At 38.3% G+C, this 20,249-nt stretch overlaps 2 protein-coding genes across 2 annotated transcripts; one reads left to right on the top strand and one right to left on the bottom strand.

The window, feature by feature from the left end:
* Nucleotides 1-4,293: 4,293 nt before the first annotated feature.
* On the top strand, nucleotides 4,294-10,480 carry LOC104415883 (chromatin assembly factor 1 subunit FAS2). The gene is made up of 12 exons (XM_010027277.3): nucleotides 4,294-4,618; nucleotides 5,597-5,705; nucleotides 6,815-6,841; nucleotides 6,934-7,006; nucleotides 7,687-7,790; nucleotides 7,871-8,085; nucleotides 8,183-8,279; nucleotides 8,481-8,553; nucleotides 9,029-9,117; nucleotides 9,206-9,344; nucleotides 9,870-9,970; nucleotides 10,060-10,480. Exons 1-12 carry the CDS (start codon nucleotides 4,505-4,507, stop codon nucleotides 10,296-10,298), a joined length of 1,380 nt encoding a protein of 459 aa, XP_010025579.2. The 5' UTR covers nucleotides 4,294-4,504; the 3' UTR covers nucleotides 10,299-10,480.
* A 700-nt stretch (nucleotides 10,481-11,180) lies between these two features.
* Nucleotides 11,181-15,743, bottom strand: LOC104415879 (protein trichome berefringence-like 7). Its single transcript, XM_010027269.3, has 4 exons — nucleotides 13,989-15,743; nucleotides 13,030-13,188; nucleotides 12,249-12,565; nucleotides 11,181-11,573 (listed from the first exon to the last, which is right to left on the bottom strand). The coding sequence occupies exons 1-3, from the start codon at nucleotides 14,771-14,773 to the stop codon at nucleotides 12,274-12,276; spliced, it is 1,236 nt and encodes a 411-aa protein (XP_010025571.2). The 5' UTR covers nucleotides 14,774-15,743; the 3' UTR covers nucleotides 11,181-11,573; nucleotides 12,249-12,273.
* Between the last annotated feature and the right edge of the window lie 4,506 nt (nucleotides 15,744-20,249).

Below are 20,249 nucleotides of genomic sequence, written 5' to 3'. Positions count from 1 at the left end.
CAGTTAATTAAGAAGTAGGTTGTAAGTATTACATGACTCTAAAATGTTTTAAGTAGATGTATGTGAAACATAAACACCAAGCAACATTAAGAAGATGGAAATTTTTACATTTAGCTACACCATTTTACTATGGGGTGTATGAACAAGAAGTCTATTGAATAATGCCATGAAAATAAAAAATAAATAAATAAAAAGGTTGAAAACTAGAAGTAGCAGCAAGATACTCTTTGGCATTATCTAACAGCAAAGTTTTGACAGAAGTATTATATTGATTCAAACGCCTCAAAATAAAATAAACAAAATCAATGAAAAATCTTAGTACATTTTTTTATTAAGAACAACCAGATCATTCAAGAAAAATTATCCTCGGATATAATAAATATATGAAACCAAATCTATTAGAAACATGATACAGATCGCATACATCTAAGTGAACCAACTCAAAGGGACTAGACTCACAACTCTGAATGCGAGAAGGAAATGAAACTCTATGATGTTTACCAAACTAACAAGCTTCACATCGAAAAGTACTCATAAACTCAAACTTAGGAAATAAGCATCAAAGAATGTTCAAAGGCAGATGACCAATCCTACAATGCATCCGATACACATCAAGGGATGTGCGCTTCATAGATATTGCAGCTATCACCTTCTTGTCAAGATAATATATATCATTTGATTCATGTCTCCTACCAATCATCTGTCTAGTCCTCATATTTTGAAAGATGCAACAAGAAGAAGAGACTACTGAACAATTTAGTTTTTAGTTGATGAACTAACAAAAATCAAATTACATGGAGATTTAAGATGAAGGATAGATGATAAGGAAAGAGAGGAACTCAAATGAGCATCTCCAGTACCAATAACTTGGGAAAGTGAACTATTAGTTAATGTAACAAAATTGGACACCCTAAGAGGTGTAGAATGTAATAAATATAATAATTTAGAGTTACTAGCTATATGATGAGTAGTTCTAAAATCTAGTCAAACACTGTAAAAAGTAAACAAGATGAACTACATCTAGAGGTATGTACCAGAGTTGTGATGGGAACTGAAGTTCCTGTCACCTATTGGGAGCAAATCCATATATCATACTCAACACACGTATCAATATAACAGAATCCCTCATATTCTGCACATTAGTAGAATCCGGTGGAGTCGGTGAGGAAGAATCTTCCACCTCTACAAATGCAACAAGTGTAGGCCGAAACTCAGGATAAAGCATGTAGGGGTGTGCATGGTCCGGGCGGGCGGTTCCCGACCTAGAACCGGGAACCGCCCGCTAAGGAACGGTTCCGAAAAATTGGAACCGGAATCCACCCGTTTGTTGCATGGATCCACCCGGGAACCGAACCGCCGGTCCGGTCCGGTTCCTAGGTGGATCCATGGAACCGATCTTGACGCAAAACAATTTTGATTTTTAACATAAGACGACTACGTGACATCAAAGCAAGCCAAAAAAAGAAAAACCAAATTTAAGTACGTGGAACAAAAAATCATTTGTTGCAACTATAAATGCAACCAATGAAGGAATGGATGTACGTAAGTTGATATAGAGGTAGAGATAGTAGTAAGTGTTTAGGAAAATGGGTCTCTCTTAAAGCTATGAACTGAACATATCCCTCATTAGGTTCGGCAAAATATCACAAGTCGCACAAACAAATCAAAGGAGGTGAAATGAGGCACCATCCAAACACAGGAAAACAAAGGAAGTGCAACTAAACAAGACTTTATTGAATACATCACCTTCATCATTGTATTAATAAATAAACTAAACAACGAAAAGCATAAGAATTCCCTAATATTTAGCTTTGTATTCATCCCGTAGCAAAAACAATTGCCACAAAACAATTGCTTTGTATTCAATTTTAGTATTTTTTTTTAATATTAAAAGGGAACCGGTCCGGTCCGGTTCCCACCGGTTCCCAAAATTGGAACCGGAACCGGACCGTTCCCTCAAGAACCGCCGGTTCCGGGCGGTTCCGGTCCGGTTCCAGGCGGTCCAAGCGGTTCCCGGGTATTTTGCACACCCCTAAAAGCATGTAGCAAAAAAAAATTGTATATCCAACCCTTTAACAATTATTACAATAACAAGATTCACAACCACCAATACCTCTATCATGACCTCCACGATTTCCACTCAGAACAAACCATGTTTACGACACGAGTTCCATATCCACTAGAATCATGAGAAATCATAGCTCTTATCTCCAAAGTTGTAGTTGAGATTTTGTTAGCAGGCGTCTAGCAAAAGGCTCAGAAGAAAACCTCATCAACTGTAGAAAGGGAGATTTTCAGACGTAATTTGCTGATGAAGAGAAGAATATTCAAGCCTTAGGACTTTTAGAAATAGTATCACTTGAAGATCCTCCTAGCATTTGACTAGAACATTCGAATCAGTTGAATCAGGAAAATAAGTATCCAGTTGTCGACAAAGTGTAGTGATACAAGCATAATATTCAAATAGAGATTGATCTCCATGTTGAAGATCAAAGCATGGAGATCAAACAAGCCTCACATGTGTTATACACCCGTGTCATTTTATTTTGGCTAGAGTAAAGTAAAACACATTTTTCACAAACTTCCTTACAAGAAATCGCACTGAATGAAATGAGGACTAATTTTAGAATCCATACTATTCCATAACAGTGCACAGATCATCGCATCTCCAACAACCTAGTCATCTATCTTACTCTTATCTGAGGAGACCGTAGACATAAGATAATCATGTTGTCTAGTGGCAATAAGATAAACTTCTATGGCTTTAGACTAAGAAGGATAATTAGTTCCATCCAACTTAACAGATGTCAATTGAAAAATGTGTCAAGCTAGTAGAAGATCTAAAAGCAACCATCGGTATTAACTCCACTGAACTCCAATAACACAATCAGCCAAGTAGAATGATTATAGGATACAATTGAACTCAAGAACAATGTCATAATAATCAAGCACTTAACTCTAGTAACGCAATCAACCACAAAGTAATAACAACAAATAAGGGTTCGGTCGGTTCACTACTGAGTCATAATAATCTACCAAGAAGCCATAAAATTATATACTTGGAATCGAAGAATTACCATAACCATATGATACTCCAAAGGTTACTAGGCACATACCAACTAGCCCTTTAAGGAACAATATGTTGCAATAAAAAGTCATGTAAGAACATTAGATAGCATCCTCCATTGTCCCCTTTTTTATTTATTTCTTCTTCTTTTTTGAAACCCTAACTCCTCAACCGAACAAACACCATGCGACACGTCCGAACCATTTTTCAATCTCAACCAAATAGACAAACACCAGTACGATAAACAAAGATATGGTGATGGCAATGGCAACGTCGGCAACGGCAATGGCATCTCAAGACACATGAATAACAAATCTATTAACCATTTTTCAATCTCTTTGTCATGGAAGAAGGCTGAGCAAGCATCAATTCTACTGGATAAGCTTTAGCAATAGGTGTTGCTGCAAAACAAGGCTAGTCACTGGTTCTGAGATAGTACGATAAACAAAGATCTGGTGATGGCAATGGCAATGTCGGCAACGGCAATGGCAACGGTGACAATGGTGGCCATGGTGGTAAAGGTGAGTGTGGCTATGGTGGTGGTAGTAGTGTTGAAGATTAGTGTTTTTTTATTGGCTCTGATATCATATTGAAGGAGATAAAAATCGTATTGTATATTTCTTAATCAAGAGGATTACAAAAATAATTATATATATATGAGTAACCCTCTAACCATAAAAATAACTATTGCTATTTTATCCCCATTGACATATACTTTCCTAACAACTAACAAGCGCTCTTAAAGCACCCATTAAAGGTATCGTTTGAGGAATATTTTAGATTACAAAGTTGACAAATAATTTTTATTACCACACCTTTGAGCGGTTAATGCATATTATAATATTTCCTCATTTAGTCACTTGACAAGTGCACACGCTAATCAAATTCAAAGAAAAACAATGCGCAACCATTAAATCAAACATGTAAAACCGGTTCATAAAGCATATCGCCATCGAAGCGATTGAGAACATCGGAAAATGAAGAGTTTTTTCATTTTTAGTAAATTTTTCGCAAAATAAACGACACATTAATTGTAAATCCAATTTTTGTTAGGGTTTTGGAGCATGTCAAGTTCAGTAAACTTCGGAAGGGGGCCGCACCCGGATCAACGGTCCAGGAGATGCTGAATGGGCCGGGCCGGCCCAGCCCAATAAATTTCCCGCCAAATCAAACGGGGGCGCGCTAACATCACCCCCCTGTCTCTCCCTCTCTCGCTTTCTCTCTATCTGTGAACTGCTTCTTCTTCCTGGGGAAGAGAGAGAGAGAGAGAGAGAGGGTCGATTTGCCTGCGCCTGCTTCATCCTCCATCGACGAGCACGCGCGCCTGTCAGCGAAAGGAAGAGAGTAAGAACGCTTCGATTTCAGAGAGAGAGAGAGAGAGAGAGAGAGAGAGAGAGAGGAAGAAGCAAGGAAGCGGCGGAGTGAGCGGGAGAAGAAATGAAGGGAGGGACGGTCCAGATCAACTGGCACGAGACCAAGCCCGTCCTAACCCTAGATTTCCACCCCCTCTCCGGCCTCCTCGCCACCGGCGGCGCCGATTTCGACATCAAGGTCTGCTCCTCTCTCTCTCTCGTCTCTTCCATTCTCTTAATTGCTATTCTGTGGCTCAAAGTTTGCAAATTTGGGGAGCGCCGGCTTTTTCCGTTTTCCGTCTCGGCGTGTTTCTGTTGCTCTTAGGTTGATTTACGCGGCATTTTGCTTGTCTCGGCTGTATCGCGTCTGTGCTTTTCGGAACGTAGCGAGTGTGATTGCTGTCTATGTCCTGGCTTTCCTTTCTTATCGTTCCGAAAGGAAGTGGCTTTGTCCGCCTATGGAGTTTAAATTTGAAGCCCTTTATTGTAGATTACTTGTGGAATGCGATTTCAGTGATCTTTAGTGCGTCGTATCTTCGGGAAGTGCCTAATACTTTCTCCCCAGATGGTGAATGGAACTGTTGTTGTTGGGTTGTGCTGAGTTCGATCACCGCCCTAGATTCAGTGGATGTAATATTTTCCGAATGGGAGGTGGTGTATATGGGATCCGAGTTTAAGTTGAAGGATCCCCATCGTATTAATTTGAGTTCCGGAGTCCTGTTGCTCTTAGGTTAATTTATGAGGCATTTTGCTCATCTTGGCTGTATCATGTCTGTGCTTTTCGAAACATAGCGAGCATAATTGATGTCTATGTCCTGGGCTCTTCTTTCTTAGCTTCCAAAAGGAAGTGACTTTGTCCACTTGTGGAGTTCAAGTTTGAAGCCCTTTATTGTAGATTATTTGTGGAATGTGGTTTTGGTGATAAGTAGCGCGTTCTATTTTCTGGAAGTGCCTAAAACTTTCTCCCCAGATGATGGTCAATGGAACTGTTCTTCTTGGATTGTGCTAAGTTCGTTCGCCGCAAATGGTAGGCGGTGTATATGGGATCCTAGTAAAAGTTGAAGGATCTCCATTGTATTAAATTGAGTTTTGGAGTCTCATGTGTTTCTTAGATAAGATGAGTTGCTACTTTCTCATTTTGCCTGAAGAATAATTCCACTGCACTGTGTTTTGTTAGCTCTGGCTTTTAGTTTGCGAAGAGCAGAAGAAAGGTCCTGTAGCAACCTATCAGAACAGTCTCACATACCACGGCTCTGCTGTTAATATCCTGCGCTTTTCGCCTTCGGGTAAGAATACCCGGTGCTGGTTAAATATGCTCTATGGGTTTAAAGTATATGAGGAGGTTTTTCATCTGATACTTCTCCTACGTTTCTTAAGAAATAGATAGCATATTGTGCACATTGCTATTTACTAGTCATACATATCACCACGTCTTGCAACTTACTGACACGCTTATAGGCGTTCCTGCATTGCATCTCTTGAGAATGAGACTCTTATCTCATGATAATTGAAGCTATGACAATTGAACATAATGCAAAATCTTACAACACTAGGCAGTACCTAAATGTTTTCATCAATAAAGAGATTTAATTGTAGCTCTGGTTAAATCATTTGTTCTTTTTTAGAGGTAAAGGATTTATTTATTTTTCAGTTGTATCTATCTTTGGTTAATAATCTTTTAAATTCAATCCTTGATATGAACATTGGTAGTTGTGTGGTGATGAAGGAAAGTTTCCATGCCCCAAACTTTTCATCTCATAAAAAACCCCAAACCAATACCCTTGTGACACATTTACCCCAATTTAAATTCCATCTCATAGAAAATTTTAAATTAGTACCCCTGATCGAAATCTCCTCTCTTAAAACGCATACATGTCAACACACGTGCATTCTCCACGTCGGACTTGTTATTCTCCATGTCAGATCCATTTGCACTCGTTTGCTGCATGCGGTAACATGTGTGCATTTTAACAGGATATTGGTCAGAATGCTAATGGAGAGAATACTTGGGTCAGTGATATCGGTTTGGTTTTTTTTAGTGAGATCAAAATTAGCTTGGGAAAATGTGTCATGTGGTACCAATTTGAGATTTTTTGGAGAAACAAGAGTTAGCTCGCATCACTGGTTACCAATATGAGATTTTTACCGGTATTATCCCACATTATATTTTATCAGTGTGAGTTAGTGTAACTATTAGAGGTGTTGGTTTGGAGTTTTTTTAAAACACTTATGCATATAGAATCTAAAGTACGGTATCACATGGAACATTGTTTGTTTTCTCTAATTCTTGAATAAAATGCTCATGCACTTTTTATTCACTTTAGTATGTTTCCTTTGTTACTGTATTTACTGCTGTGAATTCCCACCATCAATAATAATCTTCTATGTCATGCAGGGGATTTTCTGGCCTCTGGTGCTGATGGTATGGTGTCAACTCATGTTTCAAGCTACTTTCCCGGTTCAGGTTGGGAGCCAAAGAGGCTAATTAGTCTGATAGCATGTCTTGTTTTTCAGGAGGAGAGCTAATCTTATGGAAGTTGCATGTGGGAGAAGCTGGTCAGACGTGGAAAGTTCTCAAGACATTATCGTATGACCATCTCCTTTTGATATAATGTTGTGCTTTTTCCTTCAAGGAATTTGCTGATGTCTAATGTCAGATCATGCCAATCATCTTTAGCATTTTCTTCTCGGAAGTTATTTATTAATGACTTGACTCTCGAAAGTAGCAGCTAATGTCCCTTCAGCTGGTGTTTACTTGGAAAAGGAAATCTCTCCAACTAATTAATGCTATTGAAGAAGGGTTGACAATTCATGTTTGTGAGATGCGTTCCTGTCATGTCAAAATGATTCAAATTTTCATAAAAATGTTTCATTTAGAGATGCGTTGCTGTCATTGTGTGCTGTTATCAAAATGATTCAAATTTTACTATTACTATCATCATCATTATCATCGGTATTATATATATAGGCTTTAGACTTAGCTAACGTAGGCTGTCACGACGCAAGAGCATGACTTGAAACATGAAAATATTGGTACTTGTATAATTTGAGGAAGCATAAGCTAAGTTCAAAGGCAGGTGGAACAGATTCATTGTGTTGTTGCCTGGCTTTTGGGATGTGGGTTTCAGCTCATACAGTGATGCACATATTTTGTATTTCATTTTGCTATTTTTGTTCATTAACTAGGGTGCATGCATGTTGGTAAGACATTGGGCTGACTTTACAGAGTAAATCTTGTTTTAATGAGCGTCACTTTTTATGAGCCAGGTTTCATCGGAAGGACGTATTGGACCTTGAATGGTCTAAAGATAGTGCATTTCTGATTTCAGGATCAGTTGATAATTCTTGCATCATTTGGGATGTTAACAAAGGTAGGAAGGACTATCCAACTAAGAACTTTTAATTTCATAAGTGAAAATATTGATGAACAAATTATTCTACTTCTTTTCAGGATCAGTTCATCAGATTTTGGATGCTCATTTGCATTATGTTCAAGGGGTCGCATGGGATCCATTGGATAAATATGTTGCTTCTCTCAGTTCAGATAGGACCTGTCGAATTTATGTCAATAAGCCTCAGACAAAAGGAAAGAGTTCAGAGAAGATGAATTATGTCTGTCACCAAGTTATCTCCAAGGCAGAACCCCAGCTACCAGATGATTCAAGGGTATAGTTAGAACAGATCATCTTCTTTCTCATTTCCTAATGCCACTAAATCTAATATGGTGTTTAGGAATTTAAACATCTTTTGTGGTTCGTGACAGCCTGTGAAAAGTCATCTCTTTCATGATGAGACATTACCATCATTCTTTCGAAGATTAGCCTGGGCACCAGATGGATCCTTCTTACTTGTGCCTGCTGGTACTCACCTGATTACAGTGGCCTTTTTTTTTCTCAATATTATTGACAAACTAAGTTTGATGATTCTCGGTTCTGATTTTCGTGATTGGGCTTCATCTTAAAGTAGTGTATCTCAGCAATATTTTCCTGAAGTACTTTGAGCTTGCAATATTTGTCATGTAACATGAGGTCTCCTACCTTGTTGCTTCTCCACTACTGCAGGTTCTTACAAATTATTGCCTTTGGCAGAACCTGTAAATACTGCTTACGTATTTTCTAGAAGAAATCTTTCAAGGTGAGACTCTGATTGCAATCTGTCTTTTTAGAAGACTTCTTCAGTTTTGAGTACACTATCCGTCTTAACAAGCTTAAAGTAATAATGGCTTGGAGATAGCATGATTAAAGCTAAAGTACCACATATTAGTTGCTTTGCATGAAAGTAATCTTGGGATTTACTCTTCAAATTATTGATCACATTTAGGAGATGGTCAGATCAAAGTGTAGGCAGATTTTTCTTGTGAGGTTTATAATTGCGGTTCCATTGAGATTCTGATATAACCTCAAGGAATAAATAACATAGGAACTGGGAATTCTGATCTTGCAGATGTATATGGGTAGCTTCTTTGTCTTGCTTTTTTAATCTTGTACATTGTGGTTTGTCTAATTCTTGTCAAGCTTTCTCATCTGACGGCAAACAAGAATTAAGACTGGCCTTCCATTTGTCCACTGAAGAAACTCTCAGGGCATGATTTTCTTTTCTTAATGTGCAGACCTGCTATACAGCTCCCTGGAGCTACCAAACCTGTTGTTGCAGTTCGTTTCTGTCCTGTAGTATTTGATCTTCGAGGATCCAACTCTGGTATATTACATAGATCATAATGTTGTTTCTGAACAAAGAAAAGGATCATGTTTGGTGTTAAGTTGGATGACTTTTGATGCTTTTGCAGCTGGGTTTTTCAAGCTCCCTTATCGCATCATTTTTGCTGTGGCTACTTTGAATTCCTTGTACGTCTATGACACAGAAAGTGTCCCTCCAATAGCAGTTTGGGCTGGTCTTCACTATGCAGCGATAACTGATATTGCATGGTGAGTTGGGTGATTTTTTTCAATAGTAATAAATTTTGCTCCATCAGTCAGAAGCTTTTTTCTGGTGCGAACAGCTATTCTTCGAAAGTCAAGACAAAAGTCGAATGTCTGCTAGCTGCGTTTTTGTGCTGTGATTACTTTCCTGCATTTATTTATTCAAGATCTACATGTAAATTTGCACACAGCTCTGTAAAGGATTTAATTACTCTCTGGACCTTGTGTATTTGTTGAGCAGTTGTTGAGCAGTGAAATTTAGGAATTTGCTCTACATGGGCACCAAATTCCTGCTTCCATCTAATTCATTGGGGATTCTAATTTATATCATTATATAAATGACACCTTGGCATTAACATTTAAGCTTTCTACACTCTTCATATTCGATGAAGTATCTTAGGCAGCGTTTGATATAGCTTTATCATACTGGATGTTAGATCCTGTGTTATTTCTTAGGAACCTGATTCATTTCCAGACACCGTAGCTGGTATACAGTATGTACTAATAAGTGCCACTAATTGCTCTTAAAAGGTCTCCAGATGCGCATTTCTTAGCAGTTTCTTCTCAAGACGGCTATTGTACCTTGGTGGAATTTGAAAATAATGAATTGGGATCCCGTGCTTCCGCATCAGGTTGGTTTACTTTTATGTTTATCACTTGCATCTATCTGTCTTAAATTAGCTTCTCTTGGTTGCTTAAGACATTCTTTTCACTATTTCAGTGGAGATTAAGGTGGAGGAAAAGAAAAGTGATGAGCACAAGTCGGAGGTTTCAATTGAATCTACTACCAGTGATAGAAACACAAAGGCTCAGGCTTCGGTTGAATCTACTACCGATGATACAAACACAAAGGCTCAGGCAGACGAGAGAGATGTTAAGGAGGTGTCTTCTATTATAACGAGCTCTTCCGTCCCAAATAAGCAGGCCAAGAGGCGCATTACTCCAATGGCAATCGATTAGACAGAAATTGTAAATTTTTTTTTTTTTTTTAAGTATGTTTTATTTTATACGTTATGTTATATCCACATTGCTTCCAATGGCATAAGGAGAAAAGGTTACTACTCAGTTTCTGCACCGCTAAAATCGTGTTCCATTTCTAGGATCTTCATGCTTCCTATTGGAATCGTCCTATTATCTTATTAGTATAGACCCGCTTCATATTGTAAATCATACAGTAAATTACAATACTGAAGGCGGAATCGGTTGATTTGCTCCTGTTTCGTTGTGAATGCTGTCCTAGTGGTCACAGGGCAATGACCGTCCGATTCCAATGGTTATATACTGAGGCGATTCATTGCGATGCTGTACCATGTGCTCTGCTTTTTCTGGATTTGCTTTTATCTCGATTGATCAATCAGTTTGAACTGTGCCTCCTTACAGTTTATTTACTTTACCTTGTTCTCCAAAAAGGGCCCAACTGTCGCAAGGAAAAAATTGAATACAGCAGCAAGCCAATGTCCTTTATGTGAAAAAAAAGATTAATAATGTCCGGCCCCCACCAAGATGTATTTTCCATTATCCTGTCAGGTTTTGTTCATCATATCACTTGCAAAACTTGCATGCTCGTAGACTCAAGACTCTCGACTGATTTCAACGGCAAGCTTAAGATGACAAGGTGCTTTCATGCAGCCATTTTGCTTCATATTTCTTTCCTCTATATGTTTGGACATGCGCGTCGTTAGTTTCTTTTAAGCATTATCGCCTTGAATGCGCCAGCTTTGTTTCATCAGACATCACAATTACAGCACCAACAACTACAGTCACCTCAAAGGAATGGATAGCATCTGTAGCCTCTGTTTCAGCCTCATGCCAGAACCAGAAACGAGGGCACCGAAATCAGGATGTTTGAACCTTTTTACCACTTCTTTCCTCTTTGTTGCAAACAAAATTTTGTAGTTGTTGGTAAAATACAGAGTGTACAGAGGGAAAATGATTGTTACATCTGACAGACAAAATTTTGACCTCTGAAAAAAACAAAAGAATTGCAGAAAGAATGAAAATAATCACTTCACTTCCTATCGCGTAACTGTTCTTACTTGAGTAGCTCTATCGTTCTCCAAGGAATCTGGATTTGGTCGGGACTTGCCAAAAGTTTCAGGCATTGTGCCAAAAGAATCAGAAAGGAAAAATCAATGTAGACAGATCAATAAAACTTGATCATTCCAGCTCTTTAGGGGTTGGGGAATGTAGCAATTGCTCTCGTACACTGCGAAGCTATATATTCTCTTCTTCAATCTGCAGTCATTTAAAACAGGTCAGAGAAGTAAAATGTTTTGAAAAGCAGGAAACAATTGAGGATATTAGGCAGTATCAGAAGTCCATAAAGGCTTTGCCATGTGGGAGTGGTCATTTAGAAGAAAGGAATGCAATGACAGGTCAGAAGGAAGAAAATTGCAGCTGTGGTCAATCGCGGTTGAATAAGATCGTCATATGCATCAGTCACCAACTGTAAAGTAGAAGATATTCTACTCAAATATGCTAAAATCAGGAAGACTTCCTTTTTAAAGTTCTGAATAACAAATGGAGTCCTACCAGAATGTAATAAATGAATACGAAAAGGTAACTGTGGGTGAATAATATTATGGGTGCTTAATACTTTTTCAAACTAATATCCTTTACAAGGAGAAAGTTCTTATGTTATGGATACACGTGTGGCATTGTGGACGTGGTATAACCAATCAATCACTACTATCCATTTGCTACACATCTCATCCTATTTGATGCCATGTGCATATGCATCTCACTTTTGATTAACATGTTACCAACACGTCACTTCCACATGGTGTACTTGTTACATAAAATACCTTGTCCTTTACAAGTTTAATTCTAACTTCATTTCCAAGTAAGTGGCAAGAAGAAACAAACAAGCAAAAGGATGAGATAGATGAATGCAAAGAGATAGGAACTGACCCCCTGGTGCCAATCTCTACAGAGGCTATTCATGGTTGGTAAGAAGATAATAAAGGAGAATTTCGTTCCACATATCAGGTAATCCTGGAAGACACCAGTGGCTGCAGTCAGGCACAGATGGGTTATTGCTCCAATTGCCCACGTGTGCATCAATTCGGAAAGCTGACAGTGATGTAATGCGCAAAAGGGTAGCAGGAAAGCTCATGTTCTTCACCACCTCCTCTGCAATGTCTGCGAGTACATGTTGATCACTCCTGCTAGCTTCCAGCAGGGGATACCGAGTCACATTGCAAGATCTAATTCTTTGGTCACTGATTCTGAGGTATTAAATGGTATTAGTCATATGGAAAGACAAAAAAGTCAATGCCCAAATTGATATGGAGTCTGCATGAAAATGAAACACCATGACGAACTACTTATGCAATCTCTTTAAATTTATCCCAACAAAGATGACAACAGGAATTTATGCTTTTGATAAATGTTTCCTTTAGATCAAATAATCAGGCATCCTGAGAAATCAAATTTAATAAATTGACTAAGAAGAAAGATAAAACTACTCCTTCAGGCATCTGTGATCTATCCTATCGACAATCCTTCTTCCATGGAAAAGTTGGAATCATAAGCTAAGCTTGATATTACATTAAGCAAAAGGAGAGTCCTACTTCTAAAGATAAAACTTGAGTTTTATTCCAGAAACAACGTTTAGAGATAGAATAGTTGCTGAGCAAGGTGATGGTGCAGCATATATCTGATACACATCAAAAGAAATGTAAAGCAATACCTCCAATGAGATGGTTCAAAAGTCCTGAAAAAGACACTTGTTCGTTTTCTGTCAATTGCTCTCTCGACCCATGATGCCCAAGTGTCAAGTGCTACTCTGAAAGCACCAGGAATTGACATCCCAAGCTTTAATGAACTTCCAACCTGGAAATAACAACCCCTGCCGAACATAAAGTTCAGAAGAAAAGCAAACGCTGAAACAAAATAAAATAACAGAACACAACTTAAGAGCTGATTTCACAAGACTTATTCTTCATCTGTACAGTGGGAGAGTATCAGGGATGGAAAAGAAGATATTGCAATCTGTCAAGTCTTCAGTAGCATTACACGTTCAGTGGAGAACAAAGGCCAAGGGTGGACGATATATACAAACAATAGCCCGAGATAATTTGGAAAACAAATGCTTTTAGCTGGACAATGATATCATAAATCATGTTCATAATTAAGAAACTGCATTGGCACAGAATCCGATGCAGGCTGCCATAACTTTCAGATGAGATAGAAGACAATTAACGAAACCTATGAAGTATAGATTAAACACTGGGCAAGATCACAAAGTCTATGTACTTTCTGATAAGAAATTTGTCAGGAACATATGTAAAACTTGCTGCATTATCACTAATCTTGAACATTGGAAGCATTCCCCTCAATCTCCACACGTAAGAAGAAAGACATAAGTAAACAAAGGAAGATGATGTTATGGGGCCAGAATTTGACCCTAACAAAAGAAAGAGCTATCTTAGTAAGAGTGAATGCTTGGAAGAGCCTACAAACATGACTAGCAATAGAGAATAATTGTCATGTGTGAATGTTGAAACTTTGATATGCACAAATATCTAAGATAACCCATAAGTATAAAGCATAAAAACTTGGAACATTTGATGCTGTAGACACTAGCACGGTGCATCATCGATAAGCATCTGAGTACCACTAATGTTGATGACAGGACAAAAAACTTACGTTTCAAAAAGCTTCCCTGGCACCCACCACTGCCCTGTGTTGAATATTAGAACATCCGAATCAATCCAATGACTACTAATATCATCAAGTTTGTCCAACATAAGCGTTGACCTAACCCTTTTCGGTGCATGCCTAGGCATCCAACCATGTTGCACCAGGAAAACAGACCGAAAGAATTCGATGGTGAAGTTGAAGGAGCTAAATCGAACACCTAAGAATCTGATCTGCTTTGTGATTTTACTCCCATTTACTTCATACACACTCTTCTTATCCTCCACTCCAGTCATGAGCAAACATATCAATGACTCCCACTGCGACCTGCTCATTGAATCACCGACAAAGACAAGCCTTCTGTTTCTCAGCCACTCAAGTACGGCATGCACATCAAATTTCGGAACAGCACAGTTCTTGGGCTTCCACCTCCACTTAAGATATTCTTCATCTGTCCTACCATTACCCAAGCAATTAAATCCTTGCTCAGCAAAAGGACATTCCGAAGCATTATACAATGGATAGCTATCATCCAGAACCCAGCTCCCATCAGAAACGTCACAAACGCTCGTGGACTCATTATTCTGGGAAATAGAATCACCAATGAAGGTATGCTTTAGACTAGGAACCACGAATATATAGCTGGCAGAAATAGCCAGCAGAAAAGTAAACAGAAATCCTAACACAATAGGCACATGAAGGTGGCGCGTAACCACGGTGGGTCGGCCAAGTCTTGGGCTTCCGACACTCAAGGCCCTCCGGTTCAACGACGCACTTCTGTTGAAAGTATGCATTATCTTACATAGCCATGGAACCAAGATTCAATGGACACTCTTGCCACAAAAAAGACTGTTTGTGTACCAGCATGCCATAAACCACTTCTCCTCACAGGACCCAAATGCATCAACCGATCCAGAAAGCTCCATTCCATCAAAGACCATCAGGCTAGCATTGCAACAGTGCTCTTATCCATTCAAGGCACAAAGTCATCGCCAAATCGAAGTAGAAACGTAATTAAAAATCGAAACTTGACATTCCAATAACGAATCCACAAGATCCCCCCACACAACCCAGAGCTATACGCATATCCTGAAGCCTCGTATTACCATTTAATCATGACCCAGAAGAGAAACCAGCCGAAATATCAGATGGGCATGGACCAAATCTCAGAAAGCAACGAACTTAAACGCAGAAACATCGCACTCGCGCGGTGTCTCATATATCAACACCAGGAAAAAAGCATGGAGATTCAAACAGCGTATTGGGTGATGGTGAGAGTTCAAGATGGTACCCTCCGATGCGAACAGATCAACGAGCGATTCAACACCGGGACAAGATCCAGAGTGGTTGCGAGAAAGACAGAGAGAGAGAGGGTGGCATTTCAAAAGTGGGAGACACAGAGAAGCCTGGGGGAGGAGAGTAGTTGACATTCAAAGCAGTTATTACTGGGAAGGGGAGAGGTCAGCCTCGTCATTTCGGGTTCAGCAAGCGGCATTGGAACGCCAGGGGGAAAACGAAACACGACCAAAAAGCTCCGTCCCTGTCCCTGTCCCTGTCTCTCCACCTGCCGACTGCCCTCTCTCTCTCTATGAAAATTCCTTTCTTTAATCACCGCCAAGATCGCAAGCTCCCCCACCCAATTCCCTTCGCACCGATCTCCTTTCCTGGGTGATGATGTCTTTGCAGAAATTTCAAGAATTCTCCATCATTTCCTCTCCGGAAAAGTCAAATTTCCACAGCCACGGAAACTTTAAAGCACTGATTTTTACAACAAAGGAACTTAGATACCCTTTAAAGCTTGTGATATATGAGAAATTGCAAAGCCGGGTGATCGATCGCAGCTTTTACTTTCCGCCTCTCTGCACTATTGATTCGGATAACCTTTGTATGCACAAATGAGAAGATTGGACTATTTATAGCCTTTACAAGAGGGCAGTTCGCTCTCCTCATATCATTCTAGAAATTAATCATCAACCTCCCCCACAAACGTCCTAAGATTCTTTGTGTAAGAGAGGTAGTGAATCTTAGTCTTCATTAACTCATTTTTTTGAAATAGGTAAAAGAAATCTAGAGTTATGCTTATGCCGTCTAATCCTTTCTCGAGACATCCCCACACATTTCAAATAGGTCTTTTCGCGAAATTTCTTAGAATGAATGATTGTTTCGATATTTTTATCGTGATCTATCAAAATAATTAGGATTTGTCATCAACACCCATGTGAGATTTTCTTTCATAGGTAACGCTAGATCTGCTTGAAAGGGTGGGCTAAAATAATCGAGCCAATATAACTGCAGGATGACCATACAACTATGATATCCGAGTAATAAAAGACATTGTAAATTGGGAAAAATTATACAAAAAAAAAAAAAGTCATCAATTTATTGTAGATATCAGTCATAAGCTTTTAATTTGACCAATTTAGTCCCAAAACTTTTAATAATTTGCCAATATAGTTGATTCGGCCGATTTGGCTAACAATTATTTAGGTGGATATCGATTGTCATGCGTGACATAATCGCTAACGTGAACAATTTATTGTATTTTTTTGAATTCTTATGAATTTTTTAATTTCCTTTTCTTTTATGTTTTCTTTTCTTTCCCTTCTTCCTCTGTTGGTCTCTAGGCTTTTGCAATGGCTAGCGAGGGTCACACTCGTCGGATTTGGCGAGGGTTGACCTTGACAACCTCAAGCAAGGCACACCCTCGTCAGGTTTGACTTGCCGATCAAAGCAACTATTGGAGGAAGAAGGGAAAAAATTGAAAAATTTTATAAAAAAAAATCAGAAAATTTTAAATAAAAATTCAAAAAAAAATCCATGATAGCACTAGGTTAGTTTGCTAGTCAAAATTAGCCATAACAAAAACATTGGTAAATTGTTAAAAAATTTAAACTAAATTGACCAAATTGAAATATTATGACTAAATTGGCATCCGTACAATAAATTTATAATATTTTGTTGATAATAATCCCTTATAAATTTTTAAATGGAAAATAATATCGATGAGCACAAATTCAAGAAATAACGAACTTGTATTAGAAGTATGACCAAGAGAACTGCAATAACATGAATGACATCACATCTTTGAAATGATAACAACTTCTTGACGACATGAACTAATACTAATTACTTCGGAAAATTCGCACCAACTCGGTCTTTGTGTATGCACACCACCTTAAATCAATTGATGTTATAATCATCTCATCTTTTGATATGAATGAAACCTCATTAAATGTTCAAAAGTCCCTTTTGCAATCTATAGATATCAAATTTTATTTATTTATTTATTATCTTCTACACAGCACTGAAATTTAATTCACTTGTGCTTAGATCAGTTTGAGCTCTTATTGAATTAACGATGGCAATTTTCCCTTTTTGGCAAAAAGAAGGGTAGCCAACCTAATAGTTTCATAATCTTGTCAAAACTGTTTGCAAATCATCGCAATTAATCTACGGATCCTATTCAAGTTCAACCCATTTAACCCAGAATTAAATCGTCTAAACTATTTATAGTTAAACGTCGTATTTTCCCAATTAATGATTAACCTATATTCATTTTCGTATTTAGAAAAGTTATATTATTCTATACTTTAATACTAAACTCAACAGTATCAGCGAATATAGTGATACTAAGCATTGTTTTACTGCAAAAATGTATCAGAAAAATTACCCAATCATTCCTAAAGTTATTGTACCCATGTCAATTTAGTCGGTCCAAAGTTGGCCAAATTGAAATTTCATGCAGAGATTCAGGACTTAATCAGTAAAATTGGAAAGTTTTTGACTAAATTGACATCTATACGCTAGGTTTAGGAATAATTAAATAATTTCTTATAATGGATTATAAGCATAAAATATTTATAGATTATCTAGAATGAACGTTTACCTAATCATAAATTGCACAGAAAGAATTAAATGAAAATATTGATAAATACTTGATTATGTTAAAAAAAAAATCATCTCAACTTATTAATAAAGTGTGTCAATTTCATAAGCACAAACTTAATGCTTAAATTCAATAACAGGAAAACTATTTGGATATTGTTCGTATCATGTTTATGTCGAATTAGCCCAATTTGAATCATTAAATTGAATGATTTATGTGGATCAAGTCTGTATTATATATTTAATAAACAGTACCTATTGTGCTTGAGCTTTCTGATGTAACCAAGAAACGTGTCATATTTGATTGACCTATTTAACATTATACCAATATGTCAACACAACAAACTTGTAATGACATTAGCACTAACTAACCAACGCCATTGTGTGGTCGGATGATCTACCCGTCACACTTGATAATGATTAATTGGTTACATCAAGGTCAAATGGCCAGTCCGATGTTAACCTAATTTAGCATTTCCAGCTAGCTAATTAGCATACACACACAACTAACAACCACATCAGCAAAACGAGACTTGATCACGTCGTTGCCCATGGTTGAGTTCACTTAAATTAGGGTTTCCTCATTTTCTAGTTGGGAGGTCTTTTTTTCCAAGTGTCCTGCACCTGCATGCGTTGAGCCTCTTTCTTTTTCTGTACTGACCATCACTAATGCACACGCGCATGCAAATATAAGTAATCATTCTCTAGAGTTTATCTCGTTTAGGAATTCAGAAATGATGATATCAAATTCCCCCAAAGAAACTATAGAGTCTCTTTTACAAGGCAACACAGGCTTGATTCGATGGATTAGACCAGACCGATCTAATCACATGATATAACGACAAGATGTGCTCATTAGGCCATACGAAAAGAAAAGAAAAAAATTCCATCCACCTCCATGAACTACGGTAGGCGCTAACCCTAAAGTCCCCCCTCAAAAGATCTAAATGAATGGCCTTTTGAGCCTCTTCTAAAGTGTCGCAAGGGGGGACCAAGGGAAGCTGAAACACACCCAACAAAGATCATCTTTGCTCTAGAAGTGACAATTTTCCTTGAGCAAAACCCACACTGTGTACCATTCTAGGTTATTGTCCAAGCATGATTCTCGTTCTCCCAAGGCAATAACCATGTTCGAGTGTTATATATTTTGGAAATTCATAGTACTTGGCATAATCCCATTCATTTGGACACATGAAACATCATTTCGAATTGGTACGAACCATATGGTATGAATTAAACTAACTAAACCTAATTCTCGATTAATTTGGGAACAAAAACCATCAAGTATGACCCACCCCGTTGGTGGCAGAGATGGTGGAGTTGCACGCTGGCCACCCACAAGGCTAGAGTTCAACTCCCCACCTCGTCATTTGTGCGACTTACCTACGGCTTGTGGGAGGTGGGTCCCTGCGGGTCGCCCCGGGTTTATGCTGCCAGCTGTACGGCGCTTCCCGGGTCACCAAAAAAAAAACCATCAAGTATGACCCACCCACACATGGTTGAGGTGGTTGAGGGCTTGCCTTTCCTCCTCAAAGGTTCTAGGTTCGAACTCCCTAATCGGCTCCGTGATTTAAGTGGGGTTCATGGTGATGGGCCTTTCCTCCTCAGAGGTTCTGGGTTCGAACTCCCTAATCAGCTCCGTGATTTAAGTGGGGTTTATGGCGATGGGTTGTTGTGCTAGTCTCCCCCAAGGTATAGTCACGAATACCGAATTGGCGTAAACCGACAAGGGAAAGTGGATCCTCGGTCACCAAAAAAAAAAAAAAAACCATCAAGTATGCTTCATTATAGATTTTGTCTGCCTTGAGTTCAACTTGAGAGGAACTATTAGTAAAATTGCACAGAGTCATCTTCTCCTTCTAGAAAATTAGAGGTGTAGATGTCGTTATATTCACATGGTTTAGTGTCTCTTTCGCATCCAAACTCGTAAACAGACCCTAGGAATTCCATATCGATATAACAATGATTCACCCCATGCATTCACCGTGTCTTAACACATGTTATGTTCTTTTTTTAGGTTTTTCCCTTTACTTGACTTGAAAGAGCTTGAGTTACAAGAAATACAATCACAATATTAGCTTTGCTAAAGCTGTTACCTATCAAAAACTAAAATGTTTGATTCGATGAACAGTTGATCTAAACCATTCATGGATTAACAAACTTTCATCATGTGTTTTTTGTAATGTTGGTCCTCCGTGAGATTTAGTGGGCTTCGAGCACTGCATACTCGTGATCATAGAGCAATTTAAAATAAGAGGAATGCTAGGTATATCAAAGGAAATATATATAAAAAAAAAAATCGGTTTAGTAGATGATACATCACACTTAAACATTTGCTAGAGAAGTGGTGGTTCGAAGCACGAGATAATGAATTTGCCCTAATGT

Source organism: Eucalyptus grandis, chromosome 8, assembly GCF_016545825.1.
Source record: "Eucalyptus grandis isolate ANBG69807.140 chromosome 8, ASM1654582v1, whole genome shotgun sequence".
Classification (NCBI taxonomy): Eukaryota; Viridiplantae; Streptophyta; class Magnoliopsida; order Myrtales; family Myrtaceae; genus Eucalyptus; species Eucalyptus grandis.
Note: the sequence above shows the minus strand (reverse complement) of the source record. Positions and strands in the feature narration are given on the sequence as shown.

Bases quoted from the DNA above. Each gene is read 5' to 3' on its own strand.
- LOC104415883 (XM_010027277.3), top strand. From the start codon at position 4,505: ATGAAGGGAGGGACGGTCCAGATCAACTGGCACGAGACCAAGCCCGTC. The intron at 4,619-5,596 runs GTCTGCTCCTCT...GTGTTTTGTTAG, and splicing joins GCGCCGATTTCGACATCAAG to CTCTGGCTTTTAGTTTGCGA. The intron at 8,086-8,182 runs GTATAGTTAGAA...GGTTCGTGACAG, and splicing joins AGCTACCAGATGATTCAAGG to CCTGTGAAAAGTCATCTCTT.
- LOC104415879 (XM_010027269.3), bottom strand. From the start codon at position 14,773: ATGCATACTTTCAACAGAAGTGCGTCGTTGAACCGGAGGGCCTTGAGT. The intron at 13,189-13,988 runs GTAAGTTTTTTG...TATGTTCGGCAG, and splicing joins CCAGGGAAGCTTTTTGAAAC to GGGTTGTTATTTCCAGGTTG. The intron at 12,566-13,029 runs GTATTGCTTTAC...TTAATACCTCAG, and splicing joins TTTGAACCATCTCATTGGAG to AATCAGTGACCAAAGAATTA.